Source organism: Chaetura pelagica, unplaced genomic scaffold (assembly GCF_000747805.2).
Source record: "Chaetura pelagica isolate M959 unplaced genomic scaffold, ChaPel_1.0 scaffold2, whole genome shotgun sequence".
NCBI classification, from domain to species: domain Eukaryota; kingdom Metazoa; phylum Chordata; class Aves; order Apodiformes; family Apodidae; genus Chaetura; species Chaetura pelagica.
Window position 1 is genome coordinate 1,125,204 of NW_009952796.1, and position 17,743 is coordinate 1,142,946.

The 17,743-nt window shown below is 41.3% G+C and overlaps 1 protein-coding gene across 1 annotated transcript in view; it reads left to right on the top strand.

The window, feature by feature from the left end:
- Positions 1–11,181, top strand: part of SMYD2 (SET and MYND domain containing 2) — a 26,882-nt gene extending 15,701 nt beyond the window's left edge. The window contains exons 7-12 of the mRNA XM_009994797.1: positions 1,464–1,566; positions 3,879–3,989; positions 5,710–5,830; positions 6,600–6,774; positions 8,659–8,767; positions 10,766–11,181. Of these exons, the coding sequence (XP_009993099.1) occupies positions 1,464–1,566; positions 3,879–3,989; positions 5,710–5,830; positions 6,600–6,774; positions 8,659–8,767; positions 10,766–10,846 (700 nt within the window). The 3' untranslated portion in view covers positions 10,847–11,181. The remainder of the gene's footprint in view (positions 1–1,463; positions 1,567–3,878; positions 3,990–5,709; positions 5,831–6,599; positions 6,775–8,658; positions 8,768–10,765) is intronic.
- The last annotated feature ends 6,562 nt before the right edge of the window (positions 11,182–17,743 follow it).

Consider the following 17,743-nt stretch of genomic DNA (forward strand, 5'->3'; position numbering starts at 1 on the left):
GAAATTAAATTAATTTATATATTTAATATTTATAAATAAAATATGGGCAATTATTTGTAGCAGCTGTTTTTAAAAATCTGGTCATTTTAGTTAAAATGCACTTGTAATTTGTTTTGAAGCTTACATTGTGAACTATTTACAGCTTGGTAGGAAACGATTACTTGGCTAGCAGGTTCTGGACAGAGACATCATATAATGATCAAAGCAAAATGAAAAGGATTGCAAGTGATTTCTCCATTCACGGCTTTCTGTTTTGGCTGGGTATAATCCTTCACCTGGTGTTCGCTGAACAACATCCCTTCTACCTTTTGTTCCTTTGCAAACAGTAAATCCCTTTCATAACTTCTTTCAGCCTCTTCAGATGTTTTAGAACTGATGCTTTATGTTGCTGTGCCAGTGGAAAAAAACATGCACAAGCTCCTCAGCTTTATAAATGTTAACTGCAGTTTGTGGGCAGGGGCATGCAGCTCCCTTTAAGGCTGAGGAACACTTCCTCCATTTAAGTCTCTCCTTCCCAATTAATGTTGTAGCAAAGGAGGATGTTTTCTGTCCTTCTTAGCATACCTCCTAGTGAAAGTATTACTGTCTGCTTAGGTTGGCTTCCTTGTGAGGCATAGATTAGTAGAAGCTTATCTGTGGCAAAGTAATCTGAAACTTACAGATGCTTAATTAAAGCAGGACCTGATTTTGCTAAATGCTACATACAAACAGTAGTAGATAGTCCTTGCTTCACAGATTCTCCTTCTTCAAGCCTGTTTGTTTGAAGTCCATATCCCTTATCTACAGATTGGAAATAAAGGTAGTGAAATATCCAGGATCAGAGTCATGGTGAGGAGAGTAGAGTATTAAACGAGAATGTTCTGGAAATATGTCCAACACTGTCCTTTGTTTGCAAATGATCAGCATGCAAGAGCCAGAACTTTCCCACTTAACAGTTATGCCTGTGATATAAAGAGACTGAATAGACCATTATTGTTTTGGTAGATTGGAAGAGAAAGAATTAAAACTATGCTTTTTATCTCAAAGAAGTAGCAAACTGCACTTTGTCCTAGCTTGGTAGTAAGGAGAAGTACTGCTGTCTAGCAATTCTGTTTTTTTGTTCAAGTCATGTGCTTATATAACAGATTTCTTCCCATCTACTTCAGACATGGAGGCTGTTTAGATTTGCACAGAAACTAACTCAAATTTTAATGCTCAGCTTAAGTTGTGATGCAGCAAATTCTGTTTTTCTGTATTTGCTTGTTTTCTTTAAGTTAAATGGGTTTCTCTTTCTTATCTGAGAAAAAGTCTGTCTATCATAGGTCCCCAAGGTTACCTTCATGTTAAGCCTCAGAATAAAAGCAGCTTGCAGAGACAGACCGATTCAACCTTTCAGACTTTCTTGTTTTCTGAAGCGCAGCTTAACTTTTTGCTTGTTGCTTTTGGTGGGGGGATGAAAAGCGTTTACATTTCTATTTTTACAGTGTTGCATTGATGAACCATAGCTGTTGCCCAAATGTGATTGTAACTTACAAGGGAACCTTGGCTGAAGTCAGAGCTGTTAAAGAGATTGAACCTGGAGAAGAGGTAAATGCACTGTCTTTGAATGTAGTCTGTAAGCATACATCCTAAAAGTAAGATCCATCCTGCTTTTCAGACTTCCTTCAAATCAGATGACAATTTAAGAACTGGGGTGGGGGGAGGGATCTCTTGGTTCTCTAAAGTTTTTGCATTGGAAGAGGTGAGGTGGCTCTAGAGGATTGAAGGCATTCTTGGGGGCAGTATCCTAATCTGTGCTGAGACAAGGGAAGGGCACCTGCAGCAGTCACTTAATACCTGCCAGCCTCTGTCTCAGTTTACCCATCTGAAAAATGAGGCAGATTTTTCTAGTGTTTGGCTGTTGCTTTGAAATTCCAAGATCAAAGCAAATTATTACTGCTATAATAGTTCCCAGTATAATAGTAATGTATTGGAATTGAAGCCAGAATAAACAGGGTAAATGGGCACAGATAAGTCCTCTAACCTCTGTTTGGACAGAGCATCCACAAAACACAGGACTTGGTCGTATCACCTCTGCAGCCTTTGGCTGGGAAGTTGGAGAAGAGCAAGGCTGTGTTTTCAGGTGGAGCAAAGCTGAACAACAATAGATAAAATTCTGTGAAATCAGATAAGGCTCTGGGTTTACCTTGAAACTTTCTCAATCAAGTAATGAACTTGGCAGGGAGTCTTCAGCAGCAGAAGAAAGATGTTAAATAGAGTTGAGGATCTGCAGGGGATGAAAATGCACAACATTCTCTCTGGCGTTGGAGTTTGCAGATAGTTTCAGTGGCTCTTTTGTTTAGTGGGTAAGGTTAATGCTGATCAAAGTAAGTTTGGATTTGATTTGGTAATTCCCACCACTTTTTGAAGTATGTGGTATCAGTTTTGAAGAAGGTTATTTTTGTGGATTGTAGCTGTTCACCATTGTGAGCAAAGGGAGTTTAGTTACTGGAGCCAAGGGTGAATGACTCAGATGAGCAACTTCTTTTTATGCCATTTATTAACGATTATTTGTCTGTGATGCTGGCAGTCACTGCAAGTGTGTTGTGATAATGGACAAGGACTGATCTTGCTTTCAGAATTTTACTGTGGAATCCCAGAGACTTTCAGCATTTTTTGAGAGGACTTATGGTGAGAGAGGTGAAGATGTGGAGTATTTACCTTGCTTGGCATCTTCTTTTAATTGAGTTGTGACTTAGAAGCCGTGTCGGTTCTGGAGGGCCTCAGTGCTTTTGTGCATTCTCTTTTCTGACACTTCGGAATGTTGCCAATATGAGCTCCTGGTTGTGCTTGGGCTCTGTGCAGTCTGATGGCCTCTGTCTCCATCTTCAGGATCGTTGTAGCCATTGCATAGCAACATTTTAAAAGTTTTTGCTGTAAATGCAGTTCCTGCATTTTGCATGCTTTGAAAATAAGGAAGGCAGGGAGAAGAGTGAGAGAGGAAGCGTGAGATCACACAGTGAGAAGAAGAGTATGTGCTGTGTGAAATTACATGTACTTTCTACTTGAAAGAAGGAAGAAACCATAAGCATAAAGACTAAGCAAAACAGTTCAAATAACTATAAATGAGGATATAAAACTAGGGCTGTTCCTTGGTCCGCAAAAGGATTAACTGTGCTGTGCATATGACATGTTTCCTGGGGGAGATCTCATTTTAAAAACAGAGCGTTAAAGCTAGTTGCAGGGGTTCTTTTCTGAAGACCATTGAAGTAGAGGAAAACTTAAGAATAGTGTATGTGAAGGGCCTTTAAAATGTTCAAAAGCAAGTTTTCTTTTCTTTAAAATATTGCTGCTGAAGTAAATCTGATAATAATTCTCCTAGAACTGGAGAACTGAGCCTCTCTTCTTTTCAGAGATCTAAAGGTCTTGTCCAAAGTTTCTAAAGTTGCTAGTGACTGCTGTTGCCCCAATTTTTGTAGGTTTTCAGAAAGAAAAAATTGAGATTCTAGCCTCCATAAAACCAGGCCACTGTAATTGGTCCTAGGCTGGATACCTGAAATCATTATTTTACTTTGCAAAAGTAGGCAACTCTTTGTAGTCTGACAGGAGCCTGAGATTTATGCTGTGATACTTTCCTTATCCACACCTGAATCTTGCTGTCCTGGGTTTAAGCCAAGGTAATATTTGAGGGAAATTCCATAATGAATAGAAAAGGAAAGACTTCTCTGTCAGATTGGATTCACAAATGGCAGCTCCTGATGCTGCTGAGAGGCTTGGAATACCATGGAATGGCGATCTAACTGCAGTGATCCACAAGTTACAAAAATATGTAGCTGTCATACTACATGCAGCAGAACTAGTAGTGGTAAATAGGTATAGTTACACTGCTTTTCACTGACTGCTGTGCTTTTACCATATAGGTTTTTAGCAGCTATATTGACCTGTTGTATCCCACAGAAGACAGAAATGACCGGTTACAAGACTCGTATTTCTTTAAATGTGATTGCAGGGAGTGCGTTACAAAGGAAAAGGTAATAAAATTAGTGTGAAATATACTTCTGACTGTCAAGGCACCTACCCAGGTTAATAGGAGGCAGGGGGGTGGTTTTGATTTTTCCATCTAGAAAACAGTGTCATGCTTTCCACTGTAATCATGACACACCAGGAAATCTTGTAGAAGCCATTTAAAGTTGAGCTACAAAGCCAATATTAAAACTTTGTTAGAAGTAGATAATTACAGTGTGTCTATGCTACCTGGCCAAAAGAATTTAGCTCAGAACTCATGGGTTTTTTTGTAACTGCATATTTTCTACCAACTCCCAGCGAGTGAATCTTGCTTGGAGCATTTCTGGGGTCCTGTTCTCCTGCTGCAGTTCCCCATTGGGATATCTCAGCTGATTTCTAGGTGATACTTTATGGTTTGGCTGGATGGTTTGGAGACCCAGCAGAATCTGCAAAACAGGCTTTTCTGCAATGGTGTCATATTGGTCTTCTCAGAGACAGGATGGTCCTGGGTCACAGCACCTTGTGCAGGCCAGATTTATGTTCATTAGACATCACCTGGTGCCTTTCAAAGAACAAAGGCAGACATCCAGACAGTGTTCCTTAAAACAAAGTGTTAGGTATTTTGAAGAAAAGCACTTATGGGGGCCCAAAGGCACCCAAACCCAACAGATGCTGAAACAACTGTGCTTGTGCAATAATTTGGACCTCCTTCACTGGAGGTCCAGGGAGAATTGAGCTCAGTGTGGCTGATCTGTAATTTCAGCCAAGATCACTCTGCCTGGCATAATCTGATCCTTAAGTTCCAGATAATTTTTTCCCCTCTCTTTCACAATGATATCCTTTGAAGAGATGCTTCCCAAAATGACCAGAGAACCATCTCCTTCCTCTAAATGGTGTCATCACTTATAACTTTTTTTTTTTCCAAATAGTACCCAATATTTTTGTTTCAGGCCATTCTCTTGATACCAGAGTTGTGTTTTTCCCCACAGTTACCTTGATAATTTTGCCACTGAGTTTAATGAAGCCAGGATTTCACCTGTGATTTCCAACAACATGCTACTCTTGGAATCACCTCTCACTCAGCCTCCACCTCTGGAAAAGGTCCCTTATAGCCCTCTCAGCTGGCAGATGAAGTAATAAAGGAGAAAGAAATCTAGCAACATTGTGAGGCTTAAACAGCAAAACATTGTCTCCAGATTGCAGCTGAATCTTCACGAAGTAGTAAGTTAGAGAGAAAGATAAGAGTAAACGGAGCTGTCCAGCAGAAATATCATCTGTGGAAATGTGGTTTTGTCTGTAGATACATAAGGGTCCTTTTCTATATTTAATATCGACTCGTTTTCCACACAGCTATTGCTTGGTGGTAAGCCTAAGGTGTCTGGGCTTTTCTAGACTTAAAACGAAATTAATTTTAATCCCTAACATCTTGGAAGCAGTGGAATTTCCTATGTTAAACTGCTTTCATGAAAAAATTGAAAAGCTCTTGGATGTTTCAAAAGAAAGGAACTTCATGGAAGTAGAGAGAATGGCAGATGAACTGGAAGGCACAGAGGATTCTAGGATTCCCTGCCAAGGCTTTAGAAAAAAATGGCAGGTGCACATTCTACCTTTGTTTTTGCGTTCTTTGATGAGCTTACGTTCCCATCTGTGTCGTTTTATTACTGTAATTTAGTGTAGCAGGTGAACCTTTATTTGTGGTTCAGGGCTTGGAACCTGCATTTATAATGTTCATCGTGTTTCCTTCAGGATAAAGAGAAACTGGAAATCCGTAAACTGAATGACCCTCCATCAGCAGAGTCGGTCCGGGACATGATCAAATATGCCAGGAATGTGATTGAGGAATTCAGGAGAGCCAAACACTACAAATATATCCTTTGTCTTGTTCTGACTCCACTGGCTTGGTGTGTGACCTAAAAATCTTACCTGCTGGGTTGGTTCAGAAGTACCTGCAGGAGAAGCCCTATGACCATTAGAAGTTAAACTTACCTCTGTCCCCTTTGCCTGAAGAGTTGCCCCTGGAGACAAGGGACAGTTTAACACTGCAGGATTGTGAGACACTGTTCCTTCCTATGTGGTTCTCAGTTGCTAATGGCGCAGCATGTGGCTGTCTCCACAGCCCAGAGACAAGAGTGAGCACAGATGTGTCGCTGTGTTAGTGTACTGTAATATTGCCCTGTTTTGAGAGACTGCATCTGAGGCTGCAGTTATTACTGATGGTCACAAGCCCACCTTCAAACAGTGATGCAGACAAAAATGTAAGATTCATTGGGCCAAAAGCAGACCAGGCTACCTTGTGCCTGATTCAGTACTCACTGCGTGGGGAATTTCACTCCCACTTCTTCTGACACATTGCTGGTGTGGTGGTGATTCAGGAAATCAGCTTTTTTCTGTTGTTGCTTTTTAAATTCAAAAGCTAGTTTTGTAGGATATCTGAGTAGGAGGGGTAATAATCTCCTTAGCAGAATACCTCTCAAAGTAGCTCTGGGGTTGTAGTGTAGATGCATTGAGGCCATTTGAGAGAAAAGAGGACTTCTCGGAACCATTCTGAAGAAGCTTAAGTAAATTCTTCTTTGGCATTACCTGGTAGTTGTCTGATCACAGACCATTTATTATTGAATTCCTTGACTTCTTCATACCTCCTAGTGAATTACTGGAGATCTGTGAACTTAGCCTGGAGAAGATGGCTGCAGTGTTTGAAGACAGTAATGTTTATATGTTACATATGATGTACCAGGCCATGGGAGTCTGTCTCTACATGCAGGACTGGGAAGGTGCACTGCGTTATGGGCAAAAAATTATCAGACCATACAGGTAAATATGAGCCTTTTTTTAGTGCTCTGATTCAGTGGTCTGAATAATTGAGACAAGTTTGAGCAGAGAACACTTCTCTCAGTACGTATTGTATAAACATGCTACCCGTGACATCACTACTCAAAAGGAATGTTTAAATGCTGGGACAGATTTTTGTTACTGTCAAAATGCATCCTGAAATTCATAGCAGAAGATGAGTCTGAAATCCTTACTTCAGGTTCTCAAAAGAAGTTTGTACCACCGTGGATACTGTGCGAGTTCTGTTTAGCTGGATAAATACTGGGCTTTTAAAATACCCTAATACTTTACTAATGCAGAGCTTCAAAGTGCATCTGCAATCCGTATTTTGTGTAAGGTAACAGAGGCAAAGCCCGCTGTTGCTGCCAGCCTCCCACCCTCTCCCAGTCCTTTCTCTTTGCAGTAGCACAGCAGTTGTGGTTGCAGGAGAGTAGAGCCCTATCCCAGAGCTGGGGCTGAGCACCAGAGGGAGCTGAAGCCCAGGTCAGCTCGTGGGTTTCTAGGATGTCCCTCATCTCCGCTGCCCTAGAGCTGAAGCCCTGTGTGGGGCAAGGCAGCATGCAGCCTCTGCAGGAAAAAAATAAATACTCTCTATGATACCATTTTCTGTGTTTTTACAGTAGTCATCTCGTTCATTAGAGCCAGCCAGTTACACACTGCATCTGATCCTGCCATGAATCTCCCAAGCAGAATCTCATCTTGAGATGTGACTTTCTTGCCAGCTGGGGGGAGCACAAGTAAAGCACTCCCTTTGGAGCAGATGCCAACGTAAAGTCACAGATCACTTGGCAGAGAGCAGCGATACAAAGAAGGAGCCAACATTTTCCCCCTGGGGGCTAAGTACTATTTATCTTCCCTGGGACTTGCCCAGCTCCTCTGGCTTGGAGCCTGGCATTCCAGGTCAGCTCTGCTGAACCGGACTCTGCTAGCTCAGTGTGTGCAAGTACCAAATGGCATGTGTGCTGTACGCGCTGCCCAGGGCCCCTCACTTTCCATTAAACACGGACTATTGTGCAATAGGCAGTTACTTCTGCGGGTGTAGGGTTGCTCCAAAAACTCCTAACAATGCAGTCTTTTTCTGTAGCTGGCTCGATGGGAACTAGTGGCAGAAAGTCATTGCCATCTGACAGCTGTTCAGAGGCATATGGTAGTTTCAGTTCAATTCCCAGCTGACAGGCGTCCCCATCCCAGACACAATTGGCACTGACTCTTGGCAGTCATGGCAGAGGGGATGAGCGTAGTGAATGGGCAGGGGCAAAGAGAGGCAGCTTCTTGCCCCCTGAGAGGGGGATGGGAGCTGGGAGAATGCTATGAAACTGCCAGGTTTGATAAAGCTGAATTTCTTTCTCCCTTGCAGTAAGCATTATCCCTCCTACTCGCTGAATGTTGCCTCCATGTGGCTGAAATTAGGGAGACTGTATATACCGGACTCTGCTAGCTCAGTGTGTGCAAGTACCAAATGGCATGTGTGCTGTACGCGCTGCCCAGGGCCCCTCACTTTCCATTAAACACGGACTATTGTGCAATAGGCAGTTACTTCTGCGGGTGTAGGGTTGCTCCAAAAACTCCTAACAATGCAGTCTTTTTCTGTAGCTGGCTCGATGGGAACTAGTGGCAGAAAGTCATTGCCATCTGACAGCTGTTCAGAGGCATATGGTAGTTTCAGTTCAATTCCCAGCTGACAGGCGTCCCCATCCCAGACACAATTGGCACTGACTCTTGGCAGTCATGGCAGAGGGGATGAGCGTAGTGAATGGGCAGGGGCAAAGAGAGGCAGCTTCTTGCCCCCTGAGAGGGGGATGGGAGCTGGGAGAATGCTATGAAACTGCCAGGTTTGATAAAGCTGAATTTCTTTCTCCCTTGCAGTAAGCATTATCCCTCCTACTCGCTGAATGTTGCCTCCATGTGGCTGAAATTAGGGAGACTGTATATGGCGCTGGAGAACAGAACGGCTGGAGTTAAAGCCCTGAAGAGGGTATTTATTTCCTGGTTTCTTCCCTAATAATACAAGTTGAGGCATGGGATCATTGAAACACTACGTGCTTCTCTGTCAGTAAGCCTGGCTTGGTAGGAGATTCACCATGTTTTAATATATTTGGGTACTGGATTTTTGGCTCAGTTCTGATTTTTCCAAAGATGCAGTATGGGTCTGTTCTCCCATACAAGGGGTCTTACCTGTTTCACAGTGGCCTTCTGCTGCAGCAGTGGAGTGAGGAGTGTGCTTAAACATTTGCTGTACATTGCTTTCTGAGCTAGAGCTATACTAGTGTAAATGAAGCAGAACCTTAGCTTCTCCTCACTCACTAGGTAAGGACAGAAAAAATACTTGGCTCTTACAAAAGGCACATAGTGTTTCATTGAAGTCTGTGATTTCTGTATCCAAGTCAAACTAGGCATGCTTTTGGTGGTTATTTGTTCTGGAACCAAGTGATTTTTGAATAGCTGAAGGGAATTTGATGCGTATGGTAATGCTGAAATTGGCAAGTACAGCATTTGTTTCTACATTTTTCTTCACCCCTTTTTGTTAGTTTGTTCCTTATTTTTTAGTTTTTTATTCTTCTATTTTTTTATTAGTCTGTACAAGGTTTCTTGACTTTCTTCCCCTGTTGTTGATGGGCAGAAGTTTATTTTAGATTCTTAAGCATCAATGACTACTGTAGCAGATAATGACTTGGTTTGGAATGTCAATTTTTTTTTTTTCTTCCTTTTTTAGTTACTGGCAGGTTTTTAGCCAGCAATAAGAGAGTCATCGAGTCATAGTGAAAGACACTATAAGAATATATGCTCTAAGTTTTTACTGTTACCTAGTTTAAAATTAGCCTAGGTTTTCCTTTGCCATGATGTTAAAGCTTTGACTAAAATTGAGATTTGTGCCAGTAGGAACATGGGACTGGGGAGGGGGTGTTGGGAACTGTAGGTAGATTTGTTGGCATAGTTAGCTTCCTAACACAAACATTTCCTAATGACTCACTTCCAAAAGCTGCCTGCAGGAACTGCCCAAAGTTATCCCAGCCCCTGATGTTTGGGATTTAGTGGAAAAACAAAGCCATTGTTCTCTGTCAGTTTGCAAGCAGCTCACCCAGAAGGCCCTCTTTTCTCCTCTGGGCAGGAGGGGGAATGGAGTAATTTCTTATTGCTGCTGAGGTGGAACCAAAGGCTGTTGTTGTTCTGACTTACTTAAAAAATACAAGAGCATAATTCCATAAAAGTTTCCCAAGGAAAAAATGACTAAATGCTCTGATGGCTAGGAACCTGTGATTCCTTGCTTTAGCTTAGCACTCTGGTCTTTAAATATTCTCACAGGCACTCTGAAATTGTTTCTTTCCCTCCTATCTACTGCTGCCTTTTATTACACCCATTTGGGACCACTGCTCTCCTTTTCTCAAGTGGAAATTTTGCCTCTACACCTACTCTCCAAAGCAGAATGGATAGTGGCAGGAAAGTACAACTCAGCCTTAAACATTCACTCTCAGGACCAGAGCTGGCTGTAGATGAAACAGCAGGAAGTTGGGCACAGCAGCTTCCTTCATAAAGCAGTAGTAGCCCCTGGAACCAGGGGAGGGTGTCAAATGCCTTAATGTAACTTCTGCAATAGCCCTGCTTGTCAGTCTGACAGCCAAAGGATAAATCGGTAGGAACAGGGCTCCATCTGACACTGGTAAAGTCCTTTGCCAGAATATTACCCACCCCATGTGCAGTTTTCTGTCCTGGCCCTGGTTGCATTCAAAGTAGTTTTGTCAGGAATATAATTTTGAAAGGTGCTTTGGGATCCTTCAAGATGAAAGATGTATTATCTGAATGTAAAAGCTTTATTACTTAGTTTTGAATTTCATTTTATTTCCTACTGGGTTTATGACTACAAGGGGACAAAAAGTAGCTAGAGGTGTCAGACTGTTTCAAACCTCTAAAGAGAGTATTTATAGCCTGGTGTTATATATGAATCAATTGTGTGAATATTTTTTTCTTTTCATAGGCAATTGCTATCATGGAAGTAGCACACGGGAAAGATCATCCATACATTTCAGAGATCAAAAAGGAATTAGAGGATCACTGAGCCTTTGAATCTATGCAATCCTTCAAACCTTTATTTAAAAAGCCTTGTTATGGAAACCTTCAGGAAACCTTTGAAAAGCAGTAGAGTATGAACACAGTCTTGTCCTATAATTGGAATGACAAACACACTTAGGCCTTGTAAAATGTTCCTGAGCTTCCACACATCTACACTTGCCTTTTTTGTTTCTTTTTTTTTTTTTTGAAGGGAAGCATCCATGGTTTCTTAAAGATTATGCCTTTTTGACAGCTCACATGCAAAAATAGACTTTTTTTCACCATGGATTTTAATGTTTGTCTAATTTCTGTAAAGTAAATAAAGCTGTCTTGCCCCCTCTTAATTCCACTTCTACAATTAAATGGGTGCAATAGTTTTCTGACATCTACTTTTGCCTAGGTTGTTTCATTTAATCTGACAAATCAATTAGTGAAAAGGACACTCTTTTTATTTGGTTTGGTATACAATTCCTCTTTTCACAAATCATTTTCTTTGTAGTGGCTTATCTGAGAGAAAGGGGAAATGGGGGTGATGAATTCTGCTCACTGTGTAGGAAAGCCACCCCCTTTCCCTCAGCCCAGTAATCTCCAGGCCCATCACTGCTCCTGGCAGTCCCAGGGATTCATCACTGTAAGGACCTAGAGCTCAAGCACATCTTTTTCAGGGAACACTGGCCCCTACCTCTGAGCTTGTAGGCTTGCACAAGACGTGGACTGTGCAAATTTTTTAATTCCCTTGACAAGTTAAAATGCATTTGTTGCAGAGGAAAGCTGTGTATTTCCAGCACTGAAGTTGAAGTATGTTGCACAGTAAACTACATGACCATTCCTTACTGCTTTCACAGTTTATAAAGTATAATGAGAAAGGTAACACATCACCATTAATAACTTCATCATATTTTCCTTCTTCCAAGAGCTGCTCTGAAAATACAACTGCTGGAGAAACAAGGGTTTGTCACCTGATTTTGCTGAAAGCTTTCATTCCTCTCTAAGCAGCAATTGTAGGTGGAGTGCATAAAACAACACCAGATCTTAATGATTCTGGAAAGGCAAGGCCACTTAACTACAGCCATGCCTAGAAAGAGGGCACCAGCTGACTATTTTATTCCTAACTTTATCTTGAAAAGCCAACTCTCTTCCAGGGGAATAACATCATTTCAGAAAACCTGTCTAGAGCCCAAACTACTTCAACACTGAAGAATCAGATGAACCTAGCATCAGCACTGGAAGGAGCCTTGCCCCAGTGAAACCTGGATTACTGCTTACAGAAATTCTTCAGAGCTCACTGTGGCCCTAGCTGTGTCCAGCAGTTTAACATAGGAAACCAACATAAGCACAATAGGTGCAAATACAAAACCTTAAGCTGGTACAGGAAAGAACACAAGCATAGTTTTCCTTGAAAAAAGTGGTTTATTGTATGTTGTGAATATGAAGGACAGCCTTACCAAAAAAAACCTCAGTGACTGAAGACATACTCACATTTGCAAAAGCATGTAAGAAACTATTTACACAAAGGCAGTGAAAGGGGTAAAAAATTATTGCAATTAATGCTGAATAGAACTTTATAAAAAGAGAAAGAAGAGAAACAGTGCAAAAATACTGTCAAAAGTAATCAGTTCTATACAGAAGATAAAACTGACAAGCATAAGCTTATGTACTGATATGAATAATACATTAGAATATAAAATAGCATGCATAGTTGTTTGTTTTTTTAAGGCTTTCAATAGCATAGAAGAGTTCTGCCATTCAGCCCTAGCAGAAGGGAGTGCAGGGCAGGAAGGGCATGTAACTGATGTCTTGCTTCTCTACAAAATGTGTACATACAATGAGGTGGTGAGATTCTGATCACTTTTATGCTAAACTGTCATATACAGAACAAATAAAACAGGAAGCATCAAAATACTGAAGTAAAACAGGATAGTAAAAATCCAGTGACATAAAACTTACTTAAACGTTATTTCATTTAACACATGTTCCACACAGTTATATATGGGAATATTACAGTCACCTGCATGTGTAAACTTTTTTCCTTTGTAAAATAGCCAAAGAAAGGTACTTTACTAATGAGGAAAACATTTTCCATATGGAGCAATCTCAAAAGGATAAACATCCTACTAATGTTTCTGGCACTGAAGATTTGTTTTCTTTTAAAGACCAAGTAGCAGCAAGAAAATAATTTTATTTAACATACACAAAAAGGAAGTTCATATAGAACTAACGTATAATTAAGTTGTAGAACTTGCCAACACGGGACATTGTGAAGGCCAGAGGAATAAATGAGTTCTAAAGAAAAGGTAATGTGATTCATGGAAGGTGGACCTATCAGTAGCTCCTAAACACTTCCTCCTCAGGAATCCCCTAAAAGGACTGGTTGCCAGGTGTGCTAGAGAGGCTGAGCACCTACTCTTCTCTAGACATTTGTATTTCTTCCTTAAGTGTCAACTGCCAGCTGCTGTCCCAGACAGGGTGTGACCATCAGCCTGTCGTGGAAGTCGTTTGTGGGAACCTTCCTCTTTTATTCCTGCCTGCCTCCTCAGGGAACACTGTCCCTGAAATAGCTGGAGCTGAGTGTCCAAAACACTGAGTCCAACTCGGGTGATTGGGAAGACTAAAACTGTTAAGCACTGTATTAATGTAAGGGATCAGCAGCAGTAATAGTCTTGCTATTAAATAGTGCTGGGATTCTTCAGTGAAAGCTGCTATTTTACCACTGACTTCCAGCTCCCCTTCCAAATACAAAGTCTTGCTTTTGTAGCATGTGGGGAAACTCTCAGTGAAGGTGCACACAAAACACAGCCAACAAAACTTCAAAGAAATGCCAGCTGAAAAATGGCTGAGAGGAACCAAGGAGATTTAGTCTAAGATACTCTAAAACACTGACAAAATGTATTTAAATATTTATATAAACACCACTTGTTTTGACTTGTGCACTAAATGTTCTGTTTCATAATCTATCAGTAGTTTATCTATGGTTAAGACCTCCATCTTCTGTTGTTTGCCCAAGAACCCAGGCTGCCAGCTGTTACCTTCTTCATATCAGTCCCTGGAAGCCAAGGCTTCATGCAGCTACACATGTAACATCCTCCTCTAAAGACTCAGCTGGCATATGCAGTTCCCATAGCACCAGGTTCTACAAGAACACTCTAGAAGGCTAAGAATGAGCTGGGGGACTCTTGCCTTTGGCATTTTGGAACCACAACCTTGCTTTTGTTGGCATCAAAACCCGTCTCCAAACTCCTTATGACTGATTATCCATCAGCAGATTTACACCCATTTTTGTAGCGGGGTGGCCAAATTATGTTGTCATGCAGTGCTTCCCTTTCAAGGTCAGTTCTGATATTTGATCCTTCAATATGATGCATCCTTTATTTCATGCAGTGCACACCACCTCAGCTCTCTGGATGCAAAGTGTTCTTTTCTACAAAGACAAGCAGCAAAATTTAACTCTCACCTCTCTGTGATGCATGAGAGCTGCCACAGCAGTTATTGCCCATAATGATGTTTCCAGTTCCTGAGCACACTGCTAGCAAGCCTGTCAGGAGCTAATTCAGTTGTCATCTCCTCCAAGAAGACTGGTGGGAACTCAGCTTTTGAGAATGCAGCATAGTCCAATATAGGTTAGAGATGGACCTGCTGAAAAGCAGTTCTGAGGAGCAGGATCTGGAAGCCTGGCAGATAGCAAGTTATCCATGAGCCAGCAATGTGTCCTTGTTGCCAAGAAGGCCAATGGAACCCTGGCATGCATAAGGAAGTGTGACCAGTAGGGCAAGAGAAGTCATTCTCCCTCCAGATATGAGACCACATCTGGAATACTGCATCCAGTTCTGACCTGCCCTGCTCAAGAGAGTGAGGGAACCACTTAAAGAGGGTCCAGCGGAGGGCAAGAAAGGTGATTGTGGGATTGGAGCATCTCCCTTATGAGGAAAGGCTGAGGGAGCTGGAACTCTAGCCTTGAGAGGAGAAGCCCGAGGGGAAACCTTAGGAATGTCTCTTTAGTATCTAAAAGCTGGGAGCTAAGAAGATGGAACCAGACTCTTTTCAGTAGTTCCCAGTGACAGGATGAGGTGCAATGGGCACAAGCTAGAACATAGGAAGTTCCATTTAAATATGAGGAAAAACTTCTCTGTGGTGAAGGTGGCAGAACACTGGAACAGGCTGCCCAGGAAGGTTGTAGAGTCCCCTTCTCTGGAGATATTCAAGACCTGCCTGGATGCAGTCCTGAGTGATGTGCTCTAGGGGATCCTGCTTTAGGAGGGGAGTTTGACTAGATCATCTCTGTCTGCTTGCAGGAAAGTAATTTTTAAAAGAAAAAAAAATAACCAAACAAGGCAAAACAAAAAACCCCCAAGAACCGCCTCTTGAAATCATTCAAATATTTAGTAATATTGTAGCTAAGGTACCTGACTTCTCAAGCTACCTGAAAGGAAGATGTAGCAAGGTGGTCCCTTTTAACAAGAAACAGGACAAGAGGAAATGGTCTTAAGATTTGCACCAGAGGAGGTTTAGATTAGATGCCAGAAGAAACTTCTTCACCTAAATGGTTGTCAAGACAATGGAACAGGCTGCCCAGGAAGCTGGCTGAATCTCTACCTCTGTATGTGTTTAAAAGATAGCAGATATGGTGCTCAGAAATATGGTTTAGCACTGGACTTGATGATCTTGAAGGTCTTTTCCAACCAGAATGATTCTGTGATTTAGGCAAGAGGAACAGAAATGTCCTTCAATATACTTTTTATAAAGGGCTGCATTAGCAATAGGTTAAATAAGTTCTCACAGATGTGTCTCCTGCCAGATGAAATTAGTTTAGAGAAAAGCTATTACCAATAAGGCTGAGCATTTAGGGTCCCTATATAGGAGAAAGCTTGTGGGAACAAGCTTCATCTTTCCTCAGGTAATGAAGGAAAAGTGCCAAAGCAGGCCTGAGGAGTAGCTGAAACAAGTAGGACCTGAGCAGCTAATGTTTACCATCCTCCTTCCATGCAGCCTGTGGTGGATGGAAAGAAGCAGGATGTTGACAGCACTAAGCAGCATCAGAACTCAGCTGTAATCCCTCCCATCCCTGATCAGACAATGTTAGGCGTAAGATGCTCAGAATGTAACAGTAACCACAAATTTTATGTAAGCAATCTCAATGCTATCATTGTTTAAAGAAAAAAAAAAATAAATGGCAAAATTAAATGCAGATTAAGAGTGCATAAAGAGGAAAACATACACGATCAATTCCCATGTTAGACTTACTCATCTACTCCAAGTCCTCTCGGAAAGAGTCAGGGAGCATAGGGCAAATGTGCTTACGTGGAGTCTTTGGAGACAATTGCTTGTGTCAAACTTTTTAAAGTGCAGCTTCATTCACTGATCATGGATGCATCTTAGCGAGAATTTTCAATCCAGACTTTACTCCAAATGGATTAAACTAGTCTCTTTGAATCTACCCACTGTCACACTTTGATGTTAAAAAAAATGTGCAAAACAACAGGCAGCAACCCCAACCTGTCCTCCTTTTCTACTTAAGAACTTTGCTGTTAAAGCCTGCAGGACACAAAGTAAACAGTCTTGTTGCTTGAAGCCTCATGCGTTCATTCCTGCTATGACTAATGAAATTGGATGCAAAATGCATTTTCCTGTCACTCCCTAAAGGTTAGGAAATAGTGGCCAAGCAATTTAGGCCTGATAAAACAACAGCAGGTTCAAAGTCAGAAGGTTCAGTTTTTCCCCTACAAAACTGTATCACATTTCAGTCATAAAACATCGGCGTGCTGAGGTTTGGTTGCAAGCTGGGGTGGAAAGAAACCTCTGAAGACATGCACCAGCCCAATTCGCTTATGATATTAACAGATCCAGTCAAGATAAAATCTACCAGGAAAAATACATTGAAGTCAGATGAAAGGAGAAGTTTAAAATTACCATTCTTTGACAATGAAAGGGAAAAAGTGAGTCACTTTGGCCTTTATCTACCATACCAGCCACATTAGGAGTTAATTGGAAACGACTGTTTACTATGTGGCCACTTATTTAGCCCATTAATAGGCACTGACTTAATTTGGAAAGGATTTTTGGTGCCATGTTTTAATTAATATTTTTCTAAGACACCTATGATGCATCTTTGCATAAAAAAACATTTGCTTAATTTTCTTTCTTTTTGAACACAGCTCTTTACATTCTCTTATGCAATAACTTTCCTGTACTCACTGTAGAAACAGAAGGAGGAATTTCAATTGAGAAGAGCGAAAGACACAGGAACAGATTCTTTTCCCTCCTGATTTTCTACTTCTCACATCCAAGTGGAGCAATGGGACTTGACAGCTCTGAGTTCAAACTTAATTCCTCATTAGGAAATTATTCAAAAAGCTATAACGAGATAACTAATTTAATACACTTTGCTTCAAGGTTTATTCCTTGGCTTGTTTCCCAGATATAAAGCGTCTCTGTGCAATTACCATGCAGATACTGCTGAAAAGACTTTAAATGGTTGCTGCTAATTTAACAAGAGATATGTTGGCATTGGCAGAAGAAATAAGAGGAAAACTAAAATTGACTGAAGACTCAGCTGATCCCTAAAAGGAACATGGTCAAGATATTAAAGCTAAATAACTCCTCACCATTTATTTGGTAGGTAGAAGTCTCCACCAGAATCCTTGTCACTTTGTTAGGCCTGTATTGCAGAGTGCCAAATCAACACAGTGTAGTTTTAAATACAGTTAAGAAACATTCTGGTACATTGCCTTGTCTGAAGCTCCCACTGATTTGAGGGAAGGATCAGGGCTCAAGTCCCTTTAGTGCCGAGGTTGAGAGTGCTTGTAGGCTTAGGGCTTTGTATGCTCACCAAGGGTTTGGAGGTGGCGATGCAAAAGAAAAGCAATATTGAGACTAAAAGATGGAAAATCTACCCTTGGAGATTTCTGAA